The sequence below is a fragment of the Drosophila gunungcola genome, assembly GCF_025200985.1.
Source record: "Drosophila gunungcola strain Sukarami chromosome 2R unlocalized genomic scaffold, Dgunungcola_SK_2 000011F, whole genome shotgun sequence".
Lineage (NCBI taxonomy): Eukaryota > Metazoa > Arthropoda > Insecta > Diptera > Drosophilidae > Drosophila > Drosophila gunungcola.
In genome coordinates this window covers 1,253,673-1,276,959 of record NW_026453169.1, presented here as the reverse complement: position 1 = coordinate 1,276,959, position 23,287 = coordinate 1,253,673, and the positions used below count along the sequence as shown (strand labels likewise).

Below are 23,287 nucleotides of genomic sequence, written 5' to 3'. Positions count from 1 at the left end.
TGGGCCAGCAGGCCCGAGTTTTTGCAAAAAGTCCGTTTTTTTTTTTGATAAAATAAATAAAATAAGTAAGGGGCCGTATTTAATACACATTAAGCTAATTTATGGCAACATTCAAAGAATTTTATTGCTTGGTTTTTTTTTTGGTATATTTTTAAAGATAAAATTTCATACAATATTGAATAAAGAGAAAAAACCTTATGAAAAATATTGAATACTTAGCTGATCCCATTTCTTGTGAAGTCATTGAAATTGATTGAAATGTCAAGTAAAAAATGTTATACATCTGGATTTTTTACTTATTGATAACATATCGACAAAAACTTTAAAAAATCATTCTCTTGTCGTAATGGGATACTTTGCTTTAGAATTGAAGTGGAAATGATGTGATTCCTTTAAAAATAAGTTTTTTGATCAATTAACTACCAAAATCACACGCTTATTTCTTCTAATACGAGAACAAGTATACATACACAAATGCATGCACTGAAGGATCGTAATTATTTTACCAATATTGGAAACTCGGACACCAAAAGATGGCATTTTTATAAGTTCATACACCTTTTTTTGATGTGGTGTGTGTTAAAATGAACTGAATCCGGTTTCTATTTTTTTTTTTAGAAATAAAATATGCAAAAATAAGAAATATTTTCCAACTTTGGTTTGGAATAAAAATATATTTAAAAAATTTTTTATATAATATTTTTAGTTTGTTAAAAAGATTAATATTTTAAGAAGATAGTCAGCTTTATTTTAGCTTCCTAGCTGTACAGGGAAAGAAGTGACCAAAAAAATTGATTTCTGGCCCACTGTGCACTGTTAACTTCTCACAATGATATATACAACAAACATTTTAAAATACGACTTTGCCGCTTTCAAAGGATATTTTTAAAACTGTAAACTATCAATTAGACCAACAAAACAAATCGTTTAAAATAAAATTACACTGGAATTGATGAAATAGAAAAACTCAATAGATTAACGGCCGCGAACACAGCTGAAACACGAACCGAAACAAAACTTGCATATTTTTTGGTGACCTTACTTTCGACATGACAATCTACAGAACCTGTTTTTCTTAGCTCCCACTAGATGGCGGAAATTTACATTTGTGTAGAATCAAAAGTGAGAAAATTTACCGAAAGTGAAAAAAATTTACCGAATAAGTGAGAAGATTTCAAAATGACAATTTTCAAAGCGGCGGTTTCTTCCAAAAATAAAATTAAAGAATTAATTTTCAAAATTAGCTTCCCATCAGCCTTTCAGTTGTCAGTTTCTTGGCAAATTCAAAGACCAGAGTACCATCAAAATCAAATCCTTCATCTTTTCGAGCTTGAACTTCTCCTCCGTCAACTGGATCTGTCTATTCCATTCCTGCCCAATAAGTTCTATTGCGTCTGGAGACGCCTTTTCGAAGCTGATCACTTCCTAGAGCCTTCATTTTGTTCCATTCCCTGGAAAATTCCGCTGAACTCAGGACTGATCTGCAGTTGCTGAAAACCCGGAAAATGCCGTCCTCGACCTCCTTCTCCTTCTCGTGTTGCAGCCCAAAATGGGCGTAAATGCAAAGGTCCTTGATTTTCTGGTTAAGCTCCTGGGACCGTTCCATTTTAATGCTTAAATAAGGTGAAGTCGATTTTCGATTTCGATTTTCCGGCCAAAGAACTAATGGATATGGTGTCCAAGATCGGGGGAATTCGTTTATTAATATTAATAATACAATCAGTGAATATCGACAAGGCTTAGAATTTTCTAATTCAAAAAACATAAACAGTCAAACAAATTGAGATTTAATCGTTAATTCTCGAGACCTTCGTCTTTAAACAATAAATTGCTTAGCCAAAAAAATATGTGGAAATGATACTTGGCCGTTTTTTAGTCCACGACTTCTTATAAGAGTTGAAAACATTTAAGTAGTAAAATAAACCAAATAAACTTCCTTCCACACTAGAAGGAATATTAAAAATATATTCAACTTTGAAAATCCCATTTGGTACTCTTACTAAGCGTTCCCATTTTCTGTCGGGACAGGAGGAGATGTACCCTTTTGCACGAGCGGTCCCAAACTGCCAAAATCGTAACGCGTTTAAATGAAAGTCTTGCTGCCAAAATTGGTAACTGGTCAAAGCAGTGTCTGGAAGCTGTTTTTGTTGTTGCAGCAGTTGTTGCATTTGTAGTGTTTGCTCTTGCCGCTGTCACGCAAACGTCAGAGTTTTCAGCCTTAGCCTCCGAATGTCTGAATGTCTTTTTGTCAGCCGATTGCCAGTTGACAAAACATGCGCCTGCGCAGTTTTCGCCTTCACATGAATATTTTCTTGTGAAAAATCTCGGCTTTGTGTTTAACGGTCGTCGCGTTTTTTGCAGCATCAAGAGCGCAGTGAAGGTGGCTTCGAAAGGGATAATTTAAACTCCTTCCATAGCTTATTAAATATTTATTAAATGTTTTTACAGTTCAAGAGCCTCTTCAGTTATGTTAATAAATATAAAATACAAAATGTTCTGTATTAATTGTGTGTCAAATTGTTTGTAGGGTAAGCCACAAACCCCTTTTGGCCTCCACCACTGCATTGGGCATGAATAATATCGAAGCAAATCGAAAACGAAACGAAATTCAATGAGGAACGCAGTTTGCAATGCCAGCACCAAATGCAGCGACCGCCGCCACTTGGGCGCTGATCGATCTTCAGGATCGCCTCGATGGATGGGAAGGCCTGATGGTGATGGCGTTGAATGGGGACCATTTGATGCGTGCGTGCCTGGCATCGCAAGCAGTTACCACCGGCTGCCGGCTGCTGGAGGCCCCAATCGCAGCGATCCTTCGGCTGGATTCTGCCAGCGAATAGGCCAGGAACCCCAATCTTTAGAGCTGACCTTGACCCAGCTAAACGCTCGAGTCGCTGCAACGGTAAAGTCAGGCTAGCTGCCTAGACAATGAGCTGACAGCCTCGACAAACCTGTCCTACAGAGAGAACTATAAATGTAGAGTTTTCAGAGATCTGCAGACTAAAGGTACTGCAGAAAAGGTGATACAAATTTTAAAACCAATTATTTTTGTCCTTAAAAAATAACTGAAAACTATTTGGAAAAAATTATTTCAATTAATTTAATAAATTAATATGTAAATGTATGTAGGAAGAAAAAAGAGTAAACTAATGAAATTGAACTATAAAATTTATAGATATATATGGCTTATTTAAATTATTTTTAATATATAAACTTAGCATAAATTCTCGGAATAGGTAAATGCACAGAAGCTTTTAAAAAAAAAATAAAATATTGATTTATTAATTTAAACGTAATTAAATATAATAAGCTTTTTGTTATTTATATGAGCGTATTTAAATATTTAAAGAGCTCATAAAATTTTTTCCTGGAAAAAGTCGACTTTTGGAAGTAAAAACGCGAGCGACTAATTTATTTTAAGATAAAAAGCAGTTCTCATGGAATCAAAACTGTATGTAAAATAGCATAGTTTTAGATATAGAAAATTCGACTTAGAGACAAATTGTTGTTTTATAATCTTAATATTTTAAGGCACACCTTTTCTCGTTCATTTGTTTTCTCTGTAGAGATTGGGAGGGAGCACCGCAACCAATTTGGTTAGAGCGGCCTTCGCTGGATTCCACCAGGTCCCACCAGGTTTCGCACTCCCGGTTCCCTCTTAAAAGTTGGCTAGAACTTGGTAGCCTGATTACCATGAAGTTGGAGTCGCGACTGTGACTGCGTCTGCCTCGCCTAACGAGCTTGTTGCAAGTTGATTACGTTGATTAGCGACCACCTGCGAATGCCATTTCCCAGTTGCACTTGCAACGGCGGGCTAAGTCTGAAAAATCTTTATCGTTTATTGAGGCAGCAGCATGATTAAGACCGGAGAGAGTCTTTGCGTAATGAATCAGGGTTATGGGCATTTGTCAAACTATCCGGGAGGTTTAAATTGGGACCTCGAAGTGCTTGGTTTGTGAGTAACTGGTTAGAAATGCTTGCGGCTCTCCCAATTATAATAAAATACAATTTTACAACTTTAGTTTGTATGGATTTTTTTTAGTCTCAAGACATTAAATACATAACTTAAATACATTTTATTATATTAACCTCCTTAAAACCATTAACCCCTTAATAGTTCACTTGTTCTACATGAATCGAGAAGTACTCGAATGACCAACTCGTCAGTCACGTTCAAAAACCCCACTACACTCATCCATTCCCCGTTCCCATTCCATTCTAAGAATGGGCCGAGCCGAAAAAGTGAAACTACAGTTATCTATATTTAAGCCCAACTGCATTTACATGATATCATAAAGATATTTGGCCACGTTCCGACTCCAATGAACTCTCCCAGTCAGCGTAACTGTAATCGCCGCGACCCCAAATAAAGGCGACCAGTTTGATCCGATCCGAGCCGAAAGGGTGATCACGTTGCTGCCAGATCATAATATAATAATTTTTCGGCCAACAACCGAACAAGCCTTTGTAGAACAACACGTAGAAACAATTAAAATACCCATCCGCCTCACTACGCCGTGTGTTCGTACACATTGTTTATCCAATTTTCTGAGGGCCAAAGAAGGCATCTGAAAATTACACCTAGGCTGAAAATAAATGTCCAGCGCCCAATGAGCCGGAACGTGCGATTTCCATATACGATTTTGATTTTGATTTGGATTCCGACTCGAATCCGAATACTACAACTGCACCCCCGTCGACGGCGTCGACTCCAAATGGAGATGCAGTTGGTTATGAAACACACGGCTCGAGCGGGGGATTGACGGTTAATTGTGAATTTCCGGTTCATTGCAGCCCAGTTGCCCAGTTGCCTGCCCCTCAGACTCGGTCCCCGGAAAAGCTGGAGCCATTCGATCGACGATCCATTGTGGCACACTCTAGTCGGCCCAGTCAGTTGCTCAGTCAGTCAGTCAGTCAGTCAGTGAGCCAATGAAAACGAAACCCCGCCACGGAGTCCATATATCTCATGGATGTGGGTCAGGCTGGCAAATGGGTAGCATTACTTCGCATTTGATGGGATTTTCCATCTACTTAAACGGTCTAAGGAATATTAGATTTGCAAATTTGCAAGCAAATTGAAACTTTTCCACACCAAGAATTATATAACCTTTGCATTGGGGTCCTAATTAATGGTTAGTGCATACAACCGTCAACCGACAATGAAGATATCGTATCAATATTTACCCAAAAATTAACTTTAATCGCCTTGTCAAAGCTGTCTCTAGGCAAAGCCCCACAAACGAAATTAGTCAGGTGCTCTAATCAATTACGTCAACGCTACCAAAGAAAACAGTGTTTCCGCTGTGCCACAAACTGGAGATCTCGGAACCCGACTCAGCTGCAGGAGTATGTATTTTAGCAGGAAAGCCAACGCCTTAACCTTGAAGTGCTTGGTTTCCCCCACTCGCCAAACAAACAATCTGCCCGCTTCTGGAAATTGCATAACTCTCCGCCAGTTGCCAGCTGATTGCCGCTGGAGGTGAGAAGTGATATATTTGTCAGGCGAGAGGGCTAATGTTATTAATAAATATCACGACTATCTAATCGAGAACAGAGCCAATTTTGGTGGAGTGTTTCCATCGTTCATGCGGCAGCTAAATCAATGGATTGCATGACGCATGGGCCCCCATCCAAGTCAAGGGTTTCACTGGAACCGCCTGAATATGTAATATAATTAGTGGGTAAATAGACCGTTGGCCAAACAAACAATAACCTGAGACAAACAGAGCACCCCAACAGGCGGTAGAACAAGGCGCCGCTAAACCCAAACCTCTCTATTAGCTCAGCTTTCAGTTCTGATCAATCTACCGACTGTCATTACCGGACCCTCGTAGACATTGTCTGTCCAACTCCATAGCCAAGCCATATCCCACGATCGCCCACGATGTCCCACTCTGACGTCAGTGCTCGCTACTTGCCAAAGTTGGCACGATTTGCAATTAAGATTTTGGCCATTGCCAAAACAGAAATTCATTCAGTCTTCTCACACATTTTATCAGTTTGCCAGTCGGGGCACCAGTTGGACACTTCCGATCGATTGACGTATACGAGAGCTGGAGAGGATCGGCTGTATTTCGGGTATTTTGGTTGAGATAAACAACAGTCCGACACCCGTGCAATGTAGTTGCCTTTTTATCCGTTTTCTAAAAACAGGCGGTTAATTTTTCGATCAGCTGCATACCCAGTATACAAACAAGGCGTCTAAAACAATATCAGTTTGTTATTTAGAACAATAGAAAATAAAAATATGCTCAAAAACTTAATCTATTTAAACTTAAACAGTGAAGTGTATCGATTTCGATCACAAATCAATTAAATATTGAAGTTGGTTTTTAAAAATTATCACAAATACATTTTTTAAATATTATCTTTTTAATTATTGAAGTTATTTTTCAAAGAAATAGAGAAAGGACATTGAAAGCCAAACTATTTTTGTGGGGTATCGTTCAGTCGAACACATAACGTCTGGTCAAAAGGTGAGCAAACACCCGAATTGGCTGCTGGCATTCAATTTTGAACGATTAAAGAAAAGTTTAAGGGGTGCGAGTGCGAATATTTGGATGGTGAGATAATGATGTTGTTTTTCCCCCACATATTTTTTTTTGCCATAGAACGAAAATGGCAATCCGTTTAATTAGCGCCCAACGCCGGGTTCTGGCGTAAAATAAGCAAAGGGCTTTGGACACGAGAGGGTCTTGAGCATTGAGAGGGGTGATATCACCCGAAAACCCATCGAGAACAAACACGACGAATGTGAGAGCCCATGGGGCGATAAGATAAAATCGAACTCAAATATTTAACATTGATATTAAACACATGTTTCGCCACTCCGTTTGGTATAGTACATACACATGTACAATTGTTCATAGCATACATACGCACGATCGTAGAAATTCGTAATTGCGATCGTGGGCTGATTGAAGTTCACTCGATTCATTCACGAATGAACATTAACTTTGACCCACAAACCCAATAAAACGTAAACAAAACCCACCCACGCATTAACTTGGAGTTAAATTCGGAGTTGGAGTTGAAGTCACAATTAGCTTTTGGGAAAAAGAGATAGCAGACCGAAGAAAAACTGAGAGATGTATGTATGTATGTATATTATGGCGGAACAGAATATGGTAGTGATAAGATATGCCAAAGTTTTCGATAATAACGGTAGAGTTTCATTTTTCAGAGTTGTGCATTTTGCGTATGCTTACAGCAGGAAGTGAAAAAGGCAAAACCGTGTAAAGCAAGCGAAATAAAGTGGGAAATTTATTTTTAGACTAAATCGCGAGGTAAACTCAACAGTTGATAACGCTACAGTTCGGTGATAAGCTTTCACACTCTCTCTTCCCATCTCTCTCTATCTATGCATCTCTCTATAGTTTTTCGCAAATCGAGAAGCTTTTTTCGGTCAATTTTATAACCCAAACAAAGTTGTGTGTGTTCTATGGCGCGTGTGCCGCTGGTTACATCCACGTGTTCTCCAGTATTAAATAGTGTATGCCACTCTCTTTCTCTCTCCCTCTCTCTCTCATATTTTTTAAATCCCCGGTAGCTTTCGCCATGTGCTTTGCTCTTTGCCGCCTGTATCTGTATCTGTTTTCATACCCCTTACTCGTAGATTAGAAGGGTATATTCGACCATATAAAGTATACTTATTATTGATCAGGATCAAGCGATCAAGCCTGTCCGTCCGTCTGTCCGTTTTTATGAAAGTCAAGAATTTTGATGGTTACAAATGGTTACAGTAGCTAAACTATTGTGAATTTTAAACTATTGTGTATGAAACATTTCTCAATAATACCACGAAAGTATCAAAACAAAACTTATGTGGTTTAAAAATAAGGCTTTAGGCTACAGTTTTAGACTCTTGGGTATAGAAATGAAACAAAAGTAAAGGGGTTATATAATTTAGTATTGAATTAATACTCTTAGTCTATTTTAAAGAGATTTGAAATGCTGCGGTCATATCTATCGGTAGAAAACAACAAATTTTTAAAATCAATATTATTTATAAGTTAAAAAGTAATTAAGTTCTCTGGCGCCCTTCTGGCTATGCAGCTCAACAGATGGCTCCATCTAAACTGCGATTGTTTTGTGGGGGTACATAAACTTTGAAATTTGTTAGCTCAGTAACGGGTATCTAACGGTCGACTAAAGAGTTCTTTTTTTGTTGTATCTGTGTCTGTGTCTCTCGCTCCGCTGAAGTTTCGCAGCTCTTCGGAATCGTGGGTTCCAATAGCGGCTCATTCGGTGCTAAGCTCTCCCCGCGAACGGACGTGCGATCTCGATCTTCGATCTCCGATCCCCGGTGTCCGATCTTCGGTTTTCGGTCTACGGTCTACGGTCTACGCTCCCCGAATTTCGCAGGTATCGAGCTTTGTTTAGTTCGGCCAACTCCAAAGTCGAGACGTGTCGTCGGGTGCGTGCGCGAATCTAAAAGCGATCCGAAAAAGCAGCTCTCTGAACCCTCAACCCCCCACCGCCTAGGTAATTAAAAATTATATAGTTTCCGCTGCCACACAAGCTCGCAAAACTAGCTAGTGCAGTGTAGAAAAACATACAAATCTTTCGGTCAAAAAAGCGAAAAGCGAAAATCGAAACCAAACCGCCACATATCAAGATACTTGCATTGGGCGCTGCAATTTACGAGTCTAAATTGCTTGTGACGTTCTGCTGCTTTGTTGCTGTTTTTTTTTTTTGCCTTCATTGTCAACCCTCTCGGCGTTTTTTTGGGTGCTCTCTCCCCCTTTTCGAGATTCGAATTTTTGTATCTTTCCTCGTTTTTTTTTTTTCTGTTCTGGTTTATTTTGGCGGCTGCGACACATTCTGTGATAGCAGTCTGAGAAATCTCGGCGAGATGCGATCTCCGCCAGTCTGTGGCCGCCAGTTCAAACCGAAAGACACGGTGATCGCATCGTGTGTTGAAGGACTCCTCGCTGTTTAGTGCCAAGAACAAAAGACTAATACAGTGCTAACACAGGCAATAATACGTACTCGTACGCATATACTGCGAATAAATACTCATATCTGATTAAGCAAAAGTGCCCTCAGCATAGAAATAAAGACCGCAAAAGCCGTGAAAAGCAAAGAATTTAAGAGCTGTGAGTTTGGCTTCGCACTTGGGCCTTGATAAGACACAACAAAAGCCTCGCTGTCTGCGGCAAGTGATAAGGCCAAAAAACCAATAATAGTGTGTAATATAAGATCGTTATCCGCAAGGGATTAATCTTGTTTTTGGCTTTCCATCCGGCCGATTCCCCAGTGTTAAAGGCCAGGGTTCGGGGTTTTCGGAGCTGAAACAAGTGACTTGTCGAACCGCTTTACTGTACCACTTTTTAATATCTGACTTGCATTTGCGGTCGGTTTACTGTGGCAAACTTGACCTTATTTCCCAACACAACCAAGTTATATAATTGCCAAAAATATAAGTATGAAACATGCGAACGAGGGATGAGTAAACTATAATAAAACGGTTACTCTTTTAACCCCCCGGGTATGGGCACTTAAAGCGTATGCGATTGCGATTGCGATTGCCAACTTATTATGAGAGCGACAGAAGTAGCACGCATTCATGTGAAATCTCCGCCAGACACTCAGCTACCTACGCGACTTGGCTTCCAGTTCCAGTCTCAGTCCCAGCCACCCCAAAGCCCCTCGATCCGATCTGTCTGCCCATATGTGATGTTTTTGTATGGTGTATGCAAACTTATAGGTATAGGTATATGGGCAAACGTAAACCCACCCGAGCACTGCTCGAACCGGCGAGCTTTGGGCGCCCTGCAATTCGGAATCGTTTACGTAAAACATTGGAAACCGCACACGGCAGCCAGTTGATTCATTCAGTTACGGATAGGTTAGCGATCCGGGCTATATATTCCTTCTGATTTTCCACTATTCGCCTTGTCTCTGCGGTCGCCCATGGGCTGGCAACCCACCTCAAACGCCGGGTGAATCACTTTGCCACATGAAATGTATAAAAAGAAATATTAATAACACAAAGTGCTGTTGTTTGTCAGTTCCAAAGGCAGAGAGTCATGCAACGTCATCATCTACCTAATGAGATTATCAATCAACTGGGAGATAGAGATAGAAATAGAAATAGAGACATGATCCCGGCTTGCGAAAACTGCGAAGGTGGAACGCCCATCTCGGAGTGGAGCCATTAACTCCAGCTCTTGCGTAATACTCCTCCGACTTTGGATACATCTCCGAAGCCAAGGTGCTAATTTCCAGCGCATAATTCACAGCGGTGTGCGAGTGCGAGTGCGAACTGGAAACTGTTTTTCAGGCAATTTCCAGAAATCGGCTTTATGGCCCATAGCTCGCTGCCCGGGCAAGTTGGTGGTGGGTGCTAATATATATATCTATCTGTTAGTGGCGCAGACACACTTATCTGTACCCTGCGGTTCGACAACTTATCGGAAATGTACACAGTCAGAGAAAATTTGGAGAACTTCCTGTTATGTTAGGCATTAAAAACATATCTAAAGGGGAAACATTCGCTTGTGGCTTTTAAAACATATTTCTTAATGGAAAATATTCAGTTTTTAAGAGATTTATTAGCTCGTTTTGCTTTTCCATTATTGGAAATTGGCGCCTTGCGTCTGGGCTCTCCATTTTCGAGGTGTTATGTTTCGTCGCGATCCAAAGGCAACTGGAGATCGAATGCAGTCGCACTCTCACACCCACCATAGAAATGGAGTGTGCTCATGGTCCCATTTTTGGTGGATGTGTCAACCTTGTCCCCATTAGATACAGAGGCGTTGTTGTTCCAAGGGGGATGAGCAACAAATGTGTTTAGATAAGGCGAAACAGGCTGTTATCGAGGCGCAATCAAAACAATATCATTGGGCAACTCCTCCAAGTGGGGGGAATGGAAATGGAAATGGTAATGCTTCGTCATTGAAGTGCATTCTAGAAGTTATAAAAACGAACTTTGTCAAACGCCAGAAATCCCAGGGCTCAAGTGCACATGACTCTATGTGTGTGTGTGTGCTTTTTTTGGGGCTCAGCCCTATCTATAATTAGCAAATGTTGTGCGATAAGATAAAAAAACGCCATCGCTAAGATAGTGTGAAAAGCTCGCCGAAACGAAAGGAATTCCGGCCAGGGCATATGGAGAGTTCCTCTGCGGAATGGGCTTCGTGACGCAGAATAGTCCAGCAGATTGTTTATCCGTTTGAAATATTCGAAAAGTAAACATCGAAGGGGAATTAGTTGGGTTCTGCGAACAATTCAAGTTCAGCAGCTAAGAGATCTGGACATCTGTTTCTCTGATCTCTGGCAGGTGGCACAAGATTCCAAAGATCAGAAGCTGATCAGTTCATCAAATGGCAGTGGCTAATTTGCATATTGTGATGATTAGATTAGATGCTGTGTCACATGCGTCCAGAGTGAACCTCTCCATTCCATGCCATGTTATGCCATTCCAATCCATTCACAAACAAAACCCCGCCACACTTCTGTGGGAGTCCACGGATTACGTGACAGTATTTTCGGTCACGTCCCATGAATAGCAATCAGGCAACAGGTTGTTGGCTCTCTGCGTCTAACAATGGATGAGCAACGCCCAGTGATTCAGTCAGCATAGCATTAATTGCCCAAGTGAAATGAAAAACCGTACAGTTCTTCACCTTGGAGGCTGAACTCGGCTGACCCTCTGCCAATTTCATTCAAATGTCCATCTTTAATGGAGAGTTTTTATTTTTTTGGGGGAAACTTTCACACTTCACTGGCGATTGGGATTGGGATTAGCTTAATAGCCAAAGGCAGCTGCTGCTGCAGTCGCATCGACTGCTGAGTGAATGACAGTCTATTGGCGAAGCAAAGTACGTTAAAAATTAACTTAGACGGGCGGGCAATTAAGACTTTAATTGCACACAATTAAAATCAAAGCTAAGAAATAATTGCGCACATAAATAGAAAACTCCCAATGCAAGTCACTCGAATGTGCACTCTCAAATCGCCGATATTAAAATGCCATTTTTTTCGTTTCTTGCAGCTCTGGCCAGAGGATCCCAGGATCGACGAATGCATGTCTTATAGAAGGTACGAATTGAGTTGTGCCAACGTCAAATTGGCATTCCCCAAACGCAGAAAGTCAAGATCAAGGCGCGGGCAGGGGCTCATTTTTGGGGCTCTAACTGGGATTGCGAGTCATCATCGGGCAGAAAACAAAACCAGTTCAGTTGCTTTTGGCCGCGTTTGTTGTTTTTAGCCAGTTTCGTGGGTGCCGGCCGGCTTTGCTTTGCTTTGCTTTGCTTTGCTTTGCTTTGCTTTTCGCTGTGGCTTCGGCTTGCCAACTGGCCTAGCCGTTTTTGGCTCTAAAAATAAAACAAGTGGTCATAACTGTCAAATGCCGCTCTCCGCTTTATCGGCTCCACCATCTTGTGGCCAGTGGCAATGGCCAAGATGCGATGCTGGGGCCACTTAAATGGCCGGCAAACGTGCGTGCTCTTAACGTGTCAACTGCCAAACGAAGCCATGAAAAACGACTGTGCGATCATGCGATCTTCGAATGCATCCACTACAGGTAACCGCAGGCTAATTTGTCCGTAGGAGTGTCCATGTTGTGCACCGCGAAAAAATCAAACAAAAAGGTCTTGCACGTATAAATTGAGGTCAAGTTTAAACGAATCAAGGATACAAATCCTGTTTTGAATTGCAGTAGTGTCCGTTTTTGAATTACTTTAAGGTATATTACCAATGTTATCTTAAATAACAGCTGAGTCATAGATATATCCGGTCAAAAGTTAAAATATTTATATTTTGTCTAAAAATCTTACTTTTGGCACAAATGACTTTTAATTTATAACTAAAACATATCTGATTATTCTAGTATTTTAAAGCCTTTTTAATCTTACTGTTAAAGGTCTAAATTATGGTCATTCATTTGAGAAAAAAATTTGATTGATTTAATAATTTACATTACACTGTTAATTTTATATATATTTTTAAAATAATTTTTATCGATATCATACTTTATATGTATGATATATGTAACGTTACCATTTTAAAAGATTTTGTTATTCAAATCTAAAGATATATGTGATTTGGAATAATATTATTTCAGCAGGCAACCCAAATTTAAATTTATCATATCTTTTAATTTATTTTCATTGACTCAAAGTTTTTGTTTTGATTTCTTAGCAAAAAGTATTGTTTTGTGTGCACAATCTGATGGTATAAACTGATGGGCTCTTTCGCCCGACAGTCGCCTTCTGTGCAACAACAGCAGCCAATGGGAGGGAATGTGAATGGGTTACTGGCTATAATTACACTGCACTACATGATTAGCTCCCTGGAAGGTCAACACTTGCTCTTGATATTAACCCTCAAGCAAAAGTCGATACTGCGAGTGATATCTGGTTTTAGGAAAACTCACCAAACAGCTGGGGCATTCAAGTTAAGGCCAATTCCCATATCTCATAAGGCAATTGATGACGAAGCTGTCCAATTGGCCTTTCCATTTTCGCTTTTAGACGTACAATTTTTGGCACATTTTCGGCTTTCGGCTTTCGGCTTTCGACTTTCATGACGTCATTTGTCTTTGATAATTTCACAAAAATTCATAATCATTGTTATGACATCAGCCCACTAACTCAATGGGATTGAGTCAGTTTTCCTGCCCCACACCTTTCAGCAGATTGGCATTTAGTCGTTCTGGGAATTCCGTTCACAAATTGGCAAATAATAGCATCCAACAATTAAATGTAGTTTGTTACGAGACTCAATTATTCGCGACTTAGGATTCCTTTGGAGCTGATCGCCAGTAAATATCACTGTCACTTTGCTACAAGCTCAATTAAATCTGCTTGCTCTGGCTGAACTTGAACTCAAGATGGGCAGTGTAAACAAGACAGAGAATAGCAGGGGGATTTAGCAGCCGGTGGAATGCATTTCGCAGGTGCAGATTGGCAAATAATTTCTCGCAAGAGTCAGGCGTCGTCGTGGCATTTATGTGGCATGCCGCAAAAATGCCTTTTGGCTAGACATAAAATTGTTTAATCCAACGACCGATTTCGGGCATGGCGATCAGTCCAGTCGGCAGATCTTTCAATTGATAGTTTATGACGCAACTTGGAGATTTATTGTCAGTGTAACGGCGAATAAATTTAAAAACTCACCTCGAGCAGTGAATTACGAACTAGTCCCAGTTTAATCGGAAGCAGGCGATGTGTTAATGGAATGCAATTTACCCGGGGGAAGGTCGGCGCACGAGTCTATTTCATCGACGATTCCGATTCCGAAAAACGCAGCCCACATAAATGCGTTAATTTTTGTCGAACATCTAGCCAAGTCCGACTTTTTGCCAATTGCATCATCCGATGCCGAAAACGGAAAACGAAACCGAAACTCATGACTAGCTGTTTCCCCGCCAGAACGATCTGCATGGTTTTGTTCGTTTTTTCCCAATTAACAAGAGTGTGGATATTTATTCAACTCGACTATTAGTATGCACAAACACTGAAATAGATGTATTCGCATATCTGTGTCCGTACGTAACATTGTAGCTCGAATTAGCTAATTATGGCTACGTGGCGCGATTCCCCACTGAGCTGATTTGATCTCTGAGCTAAGCCGGGGTAGAACTTGTTATTGATAAACTTCAGACAATTATAAGGCATTGATCAGCGGCCAGTTGGGAACTCAGACTAAATTAACGTGCTTCTAATTGAATGCCAGAAAAGTTCAATGAAAGTCAGCCCCAGTCATCAGAGCGTTTCCTTTTCGATAAGTGGAGAACTTTCCGCCCATGTCATTCGAGTTAACAATTACAGATTAATCAATCAACTTTTTAGCAGCGATTAATAGGTATTGTAACAAAAATAATAAAATTATAATAATATAATAGAACTTAAAAATAACAAATATTATTTACAATTATTATTTACCGAACATAATGATTGTTTTTCGATTTGGAAATATAATAGAATATAATAAAATAAAATAAAATAGCTCCATTAATGCAAAGTCATCGTTAGAATTCGGTTTAAGATTTGGCGCCGAAAAGACTTAGTTATGGCCTCATCAATATATAAAATAAACTAATTATGTTTATATATACATAATTACATTAAGAAACGTTAGCCTAATAAAATAGTTATGTGCGCTATATATATTTATAATTAAATACTAAGTAATAATGAGTTTGTTATAGCGTCGCATAAGAACATTTTTAATGATCACAAATCTTGTGGTGTGATTAAAAGAATTTCCTAGGAAAAACAGTGCTTCCTGTGGCTTTTCCCATTTTGATCTCACAGCTTTTTCATCATGGCCCCTCTGGCCAACGACAGAAACACTCATTGGAAATGGCGTTTGGCACTAATCAGAGTCAACACTCGTTGACACCCAAGTCCATCATCAATTGTATATGTTTGCCTCATTTCTGCCTTTGTCAATGGCAAAGATTTGAGTTTTTTGGCCTGGGCGTGGGCGTGGGTGTGAAATGTTTGCATAGATTGCACGGAGGAAGCACGAAAATAACAAGAAATACAAAGGAAAATGTATTTTTAAGGCTGCCATTCTCTTTCGCTGATTTTTTCTAGTCTCTGTTTATTTTGAGAATTCACCGAAACACTAGTGAATTAAATTGAGAGGGAGAGTGAAGAGTAAATGATTATTTGAATGTCAAGATTCTGTGCGCCCTGTTTTTTCCGCCAGCAAACATTTTCTGGCAGCCTGCCTGAAAGCGAAAATCAGCCGATCGTTGATAGCCGCTGACTCGTAGGTCAAGTTCAAAGAATTGTGCGTTGAGCGCCGAGATTATCTGTAAAAGTTCAGAGTCTTGCCACTTGTCGTATACGCAATGTCCGCTGGAGGGTATGGTCTGTTTATTTGACCACTATGTGGTGCATTGACTTTACCTTTCTTTTTTTGCCCAGCCGTCGTTTTGCATAATTCACATAATTTCAGCTTACGCCCTGCACTTTTTGCCCGACTCCGCGCTCTTTTTTGCGGTATTTTGGCCAACTTTTGACTCAGTACTCATATTTTGGTTATACATGCCCCGGTGATTGGTTTTCTCCCGTTTCGTGGAAATCAATTAAACACTGCACGGCCAGCAAAGCAAAGTCAAAAGGCTGGAGCAAAAGAGAACGGGAGTGCGCTTAAATATAAGAAAGAGTTTTTCAGGTTTCGCCCGAGTTTAGGCTCATTTGCACTTGATTGAACAGTTGAATTGCAAAATGCTTAAATGGCACTTTATTGATAATGTCGACGGCGAACTCCGTCGTCAATGTGGGTCATTATATATGGAACTGCATAAGCGTATATATCAGTTGATCTGTCAGCCATCAGCCATCAGTCGGAGTCAGTCGGAAATTAGAATATGCTAATTTGTCTGTCCCCATGGCCGCTGCTCAACGCGAATGGGCTTTGCGCATTTTGTGAATGACTGAGAGCTGAGAGCTGAGCTGTGTTGGCCAAATCCGATGGATTGACTCACAGGCCGTAGTTAGACGTCATCTATGACTTTGGCGGTCTTTTTTGCCCCCCTTTATTCTCCGCTTTTTGCCGTCTTAATGCGGTCAACACATTAACGTTTGCGGCAGCTTCAGCTTGGTTTCTTGTGCGCCAGGTAAATACCCAAATCACCTGATGTTTTAATTGCCTGGCGTCATCAGTTTTTTTTTTTCCATTTTTTTTTTGTTTTTTCGTTCAAGAGAGAGAAAATGCAAAAGAAATGTGGCGAATTCGATAGAAAAGTATGTGTTTGTGCCAGCAAAATGATGGAATTTTAAGTGAGTGGCCCAGTCTATTTGCATTTGCATATATATATATATATATATATATATTTAAATGGTCAAACAAAAGCCCAACTAAACACTTTTCATTTTTTCATCGCTGCTGCGGGCACAATGCTCTTGCCGAGCGTAGGCTAATTGAAATGTATAAAAAAGATTTGCACAAATCTAAAAATATACATATGAAACAATTTATTTTGCCAGCGATCGCAGCATGACGTGATTTAATTTTTGTGGCTTTTTATATGATTTTTGTGTTGTGAGTGTGAGTGTGAAAGAACGAGTTGCGAGGGACGAAGTCGGTGCGGTGTTTCCAAGTGAATCGAAGACAGAAACCTAAGATTGTTCTCCGTTTCGGCTACTGTCTCTGTCAAGGTTGAACATTTGTCATCGTTTAAGATTTTCGCCGTTGTCTGGCGCTGATTTCGCTCAATTTGCAAACGGTTTATTCTAAGTTGGTCTCGTTTTCGCCATTAAGTGGCATTTGGTGGATGTGTTAGGGCCCTCATACACAAGATAGTACCCTCTCTAATTTCGGCTTCCGGTCGGCGCCGCAACATCAAAGTGCATGTGTGTTGGAAAAGGGGTATTAGACGCGACCGAAAGAGTAATTAACCATGCCTCGTGATCGAGTTATGATATCAGGCCGCAGATCGCTGATGGTGCAGAAGATTTTAGCAAAAGGCAATTAACCGCATTGATTGCATTTGGCGCAACAGGTGGCAGCTGCAAATTACGAATTCAGCAATTGACAGATTTTGATAAATGTCTATCCACCTATCCACCAATCCACCTCCCCTCCCCACCGCAAATCGCTTGGTGAAAGTTCCGTTTCTGCATCCAAGTCGTGGCAATTTGTCAACGCCGAAGCCAAAAGAAGGCACTGCCGGCGAGTGGTGCCCGTTTAGCCAAAAGAAGTGACACAATTGCTGGAAACCACTTTTCATATGTCTCCCGTGTTCAACGATTTCGGACGAACGGCCGCATAATGACACTGACCTTGGGGCTCCCCCTTGAGATTTCGCGATCTCGGACGGGATTCCGCGCAGATTTATTTTTGCATGCTCGTGTGACGCCTCATTTCCAGTTGGTATTTTCTGCTCAGCGAAAGGGAATCCGTCCATTATTTGCCAAGCAGCAGCTGCATGCCTGTGACCATTTCCAATTTTCAGCCTCATCGCATCGAAGGGCGAGTGAACCCACTGGAAAAAGGGGAAAAAGGGAAAAAATGGAAGGGAAACCCCCGCCGAGAGACACGTGCAGGAGCAGGGGAAATGGCAACCTCTTATGTTTAGTTTATTTCAGTTTGCTACTTGCATGTAAATATAGTCCAACTGTTGAATAATTCAAATCCGCGTTACAAATTGCAAATTGAGCTGGCTCTGCGATTGCAACTCATAGCCACTCAGACAACTGGGCATCTTTGCCAGATCTCGTCTATCTGTTGATTAGGATTGGGCATCGCCATTGTGACACACGGCGGGAAAAAACGGATGGGTAACAGAAAAACCTGAACTGACTTAAATGGCATCCCCAATAGATATACTTGAAAATACTTCGGAATATATTTAAAAAAAACACTGTTTTTGCTCAACAAAGAGTAAAATAGTTAATCGAAAATGGCTTTTTAAATATTTCTAGACTTTTGCTGTTTTTCAAATAGAATTTCTGATTTTCAAAATTAAGAAAACGAAAGTTTCTATGTTGCCTTTAAGATCTCTTAAAAAGATTAAATAAATATTAAGACTTACCCCTAAACAAGTTAGTTCATATAAGGCCAAGGCTAAGGTCATGAGTTCAAAAAAAAAGAACAGGGTTGCCCTAGAAATCAGACGTATTGTGAAATAATTTAAAAATGACATCTAAAAGTATGCAATAAATTTTTAAATAATTTTAATGTCGCCTTTTGTAATTAGTCCTTGGGATTTCCGAATAACAAATAAATTGATTTTTGTATATTGCATACTTTTAGACAACTTTATAAGTGATTTCATATAAAATGTTATCCGAAATATTAAAACCAGCTTAAATGTTATTAAAAATTTCGTTCGGTGCACGAGAGTTTCAGTTTTTGCGGTCAGAGGCTCAGGGCTTATCAGTGAGGGGGGTTTCCGAGGGGCATTTTGGAGGTGGGGGGAGGTCGATCTAAACGAGCGCCAGTTGCACTTAAATTGCATCCACGAGACAGCCGTCAATCAGTTTGCGTGGCTCGTAGAAAGCGGGCAATAAACAGAAGATGGGGATTAAAAGCGGGCCGCTGACAATCTGCTCTGATTAAGCGAGTGCAACTGCCCAAGGCCTGCCGATTAGTCTGTGTCTGTTTCAGATTCGATTCAATCCCACTCGACTCGATTCGATTCGCTTCTCTGGCTGGCAGACTGACTCACTCTTCGGTGGATTTTTGGGTACCAAATGGTGGGTCAGGTGGTTGGGCGAGGTGCTGCTGATGTCACGGCGTTTAGCGGAAAACAAATGAGTTAAATATTAATTACCCTTCGCACAGATAGCGTCAAATACTCGGGCTTGAACAGCGCGATAAGCGAATCTAACGGCGATAACGAATGTCGATAGGGCTGGGAGAAAGAAATGCTATTGAAAGGAAGATGGTAGAAGTTGGAAATCGGGCATGACGCAACCAGTGACGAAGACAGGTTGCCAAGCAAAAAGATAGCTACCAAAGCTCTGTTAGTTTCCGTTCAAAGGTAGTACCATTGCGATTCCAGCCAGTTTCAGTCAAACTTCTTTTAAATTGGTGCAGAAAAAAATTGGGTTTTCAAGTACATAAAACCCTTGTATAAATGTTAAAATACTTATCTGGATTCCATTAATCATTGTTTAAAGGGAAATCCCAAATAAGTTTGGAGTGAAGTCAGTCGAGCTTCTGAATACTCGTGCATAAAAATGTGATTTCCAAGAATTTTGATTGTGTATAAATATTTAAATATTTTTTCTGGATTTTAGTACGCGTAATTTCAAGCAAGTAAATCTATTTAGTATAGAATTGCAGATGAGCCCAGTCGAATTTTTAATAAAATTGTTGAATAATTAAAGTGGTAATTAAATAATATATTAAATATTATTCTTTTTTCTTGGATTCCATTAAATGTTATGCATATACTACGAATGTAAAATAAAAACCTTCATAATTATCTTCATAAAAAATAAATATATAAAATCTTTAATTCGGCGTTAGTAATTAAATTTTAATAACTTTCATTTTCCTTTCTGTATTTTATTCTTTAAAATGTATATTGTTTAGAAGGTGAACCAAGTTTAATAATAGCGATTTCGGACAATACGACTTAGAAAATATTTCAATTTTTTATTGGATTCCATTAAACAGTTTTAATACCGATTATATATATTTTAAATATATAATATCAGTAGAAATTCCATAATGCGCTTCAAAGAAAAATACAGTTCGAAAGATTTTTAGTTCTTAATGGTTCAGTTCAATGGAATATTTGTATATGGGTGAATAAATACACATAGATTATTTGTTATAGAAGGTGAACCAAGTAAAATTATAGCATTTTAGTTCATTTCATATATAATTTTTTGTTTTTCTTTATTTATTATATAGTTATAGTTAGTGAAATACAATTTTTTCAAGTGTTTTATTAACATTTCTTGTAAACCATTTCAGATAAGACGCCAAGAGAGGAAGTAAGAAGGACTCACTGCCAGTACACCACCTACAAATCATTTACACAGCCATGGAGCGCTCCCACTTGACCGCCTGGTTGGCCCTGCTCCTCTGCGTGATTGCCACCGCGGCCACGCCCTCTCCCGCTCACCCGCCCACCGACTGTCCGGCGGACTGCGTCTGCAGTCTATCCCAGCACACGCACAAGCCACTGTACCACCTCAAATGCAACAGCACCCAGGGCCTGAGGCACGCCGATAAGTCCTTCCAGTCGGCGATCCCGGTGCACTCCATCGACCTGTCCCACCTGAACCTCACCCGCCTGAGCCACGTGCTGGACAAGCTGCCGGAGCTCACCTCCGCGGACCTGTCGCACAACGAGCTGCAGGACCTGGGCCACCTGGGCCAGCGCCTCAAGCGGCTGAACCTCAAGCACAATCGCCTCACCTCGGACAAGCTGGCCAAGCTGCCGCAGCACCTGCAGGTGCTCAATCTGCAGCACAACAACATCACCCACCTGCCCCTGGAGCTGACCCACATGCAGCAGCTGCGCCAGCTGGAGCTGAGCCACAACGCCATCAACTGCTCCTGCCAAACGCTCGAGGTTCGCAACTGGCTGGTGGAGCGCATCGTCTACATGGAGCACCCCGTGGTCTGCGCTCATCCGTCGGAGTTCAAGGGTCGTTCCTGGCTGCAGCTGAAGCAGGAGGAGATCTGCCGCAAGGAGCAGCACAAGTGGTTCGACTCCGAGGTCGAAGAGAATGAGCTGATGATGGGCGACCAGCCCGCCGCCGTTTCGGCAGAGCGCGAGGATGAGGAAGAGCTGGGCAAGGACTTCCTGCCCATCGACGGCAAGGTCGTGGCCACTTCGAAGAAGGCCCGTTCGCCCCAGGAGCCGCTGCCTGGTGACCAGGTGGAGGGATCCGGCGACCTCAGCAATGCCAACATGGAGATGGTTCTGCCGCTGGCAGGAGAGCACGAGCCGGAGGCGGCTGAGTCGCAAGTTGAGGAGGCGGTGGCCATCACTTCTGCGCCCCAGATCGAACAGAAGGTGGTGGAAGACGACGACGACGATGCCGAGGCCTCTGGCAGCGGTGGTGGCCTGCTCATCATCCCCGATGTCTCCAAAGTAAGGATAGAACCGGAGGACGACATGGATGGCAAGCAGGAGGAGGAGGAGAACGACAGCAGGCCGGTGGAGAGCCCCGACAGCGACGTCTTCAGGAACGACATGGGCATCTTCGAGGGCAACAAGGGCAGCGAGGAGGAGAAGAAACCGGTGGAGGAGGAGGTGATTGTGCCTGTGGTGCTGACCAATTTGGACACTGGTCTGAAGTCCGAAGTGGTGACCGATGGGCCAGTGGAGGACAGCGCGGAGTCCGAGGACCTTCTCGCCGCCAAGGTGGGCCACGCCGCGGACGACAGCAGTGCCATCTACTATCTGCTGGCCGTGATCGGCCTGATCGTGGTCGGACTGGTGCTCTTCGTGGCCATCAAGCGGTGCAAGTACGACAGCAATGCCGCCGCCCGCGACGCGGAGGCCCAGCGGCAGACGGAGCTGCTGGACATGGACAAGAAGCAGCTGGGCAAGCCGCTGCACAAGAACGGTCATGGCAACGGTCAGGAGCACTCGCCGCTGATCGGCGAGAAGACCAAATTGGACGAGGCGCAGATCGTAAAGAAGGCGTACGGAGAGAACGCCGAGGCCAAGGACGGCGCTGGCCAGCAGCCGCTGCTCAATGGCAACGGATCGGCCAACGGCAATGCCAAGGAGGCCACCGAAGGCGGCGAGCCCTGCCGCCCACGAGTACTACCCCATCAGTCCGCGCTACCCCACGCCCCAGTCACCGCGGGCCTCGAAGTACGCCCAACAGCAGCAGCAGCAGCCCGCCGAGCAGAACAACAACAACGAACCGGACGGCGCCTACCTGCCATCGTCACCCAAGTCCGGGCGGTACTCGCCCGTCTACTCCCCGGAAACGGGTCGCGTCAAGATCAAGCTGACGGAGACACCCAGACCCAAGACACCCATGCTGGTGACGCGCAGCAAGTCCAATGCCGGCGACATCATCACCACGCCCGTCAAGCCCATCGAGCCACCCACCCACCAGGCGGTGACCATCAACATCAATGGCCACTGATGTGGGCCACCAGCCATCCACTCTCGACACAGCCCGACTTTTCCGACTCGCCCCCAGAACGTTACCCCCCCCCCCCCTAATTCAGTTCCATTGGATTTGGCCATCTACGTTTGAACCGGAGATGATCTACTTTGATCTTTTTGCATAAAAGAATATCGATCATAAGCGATTGGAACAAATTCGATGGGATTTTGAATCGGGGAAACAGGGGTGTAATCACTCCTCAGTTTCATCACCAGCAATACACAGCAGCCACTTCTGCAACAGCAACAGCAACAGCAACAGCAACTGCAACAGCAACATCCATTTTAAAACAGAAGCCAAGGCGACGAAAACAGCAAACTATTCGAGTTAAGCACCCAACTCCCCCTCTTAAGTGTGACCGACAAGTAGTGTTTTAGCCATAAGTAAATTAATTAATCCTAAGCGTAAATCTTAGTTTAATACCAAAGTTAAAAATTATATGCATTAAAGAGAAATGAAAACAAACGTCGAGCGAAAAATATGAATGAACCGGGGAAAAAACAAAACAAACGGAAGAAAGATTAATATTTTGAATGATAAACGCTTTCAATCTGCATCTGCATGTGATGTACACACCATACTTACTGTATATGTACTTTTATAACCTACCTATATACTGTAAATTACTTAAGTTTCGTTCTCTTGTGAAATTACAATGTCTTAATTCATTAAATGCGAACGAATTTTGAAATATACATAAATTCTGGTTTAGTTTTTTTGGTTATCAAAGG

General features: G+C 41.8%; 1 protein-coding gene across 1 annotated transcript; it reads left to right on the top strand.

Annotated features, from left to right (window-relative positions):
* Positions 1 to 8,248: 8,248 nt before the first annotated feature.
* On the top strand, positions 8,249 to 22,654 carry LOC128255407 (protein windpipe). Its single transcript, XM_052984999.1, is given in 4 exon segments — positions 8,249 to 8,484; positions 11,999 to 12,045; positions 20,392 to 22,183; positions 22,185 to 22,654. Coding segments are annotated over 2 exon segments (2,070 nt in total). The 5' UTR covers positions 8,249 to 8,484; positions 11,999 to 12,045; positions 20,392 to 20,461; the 3' UTR covers positions 22,533 to 22,654.
* Positions 22,655 to 23,287: the final 633 nt, after the last annotated feature.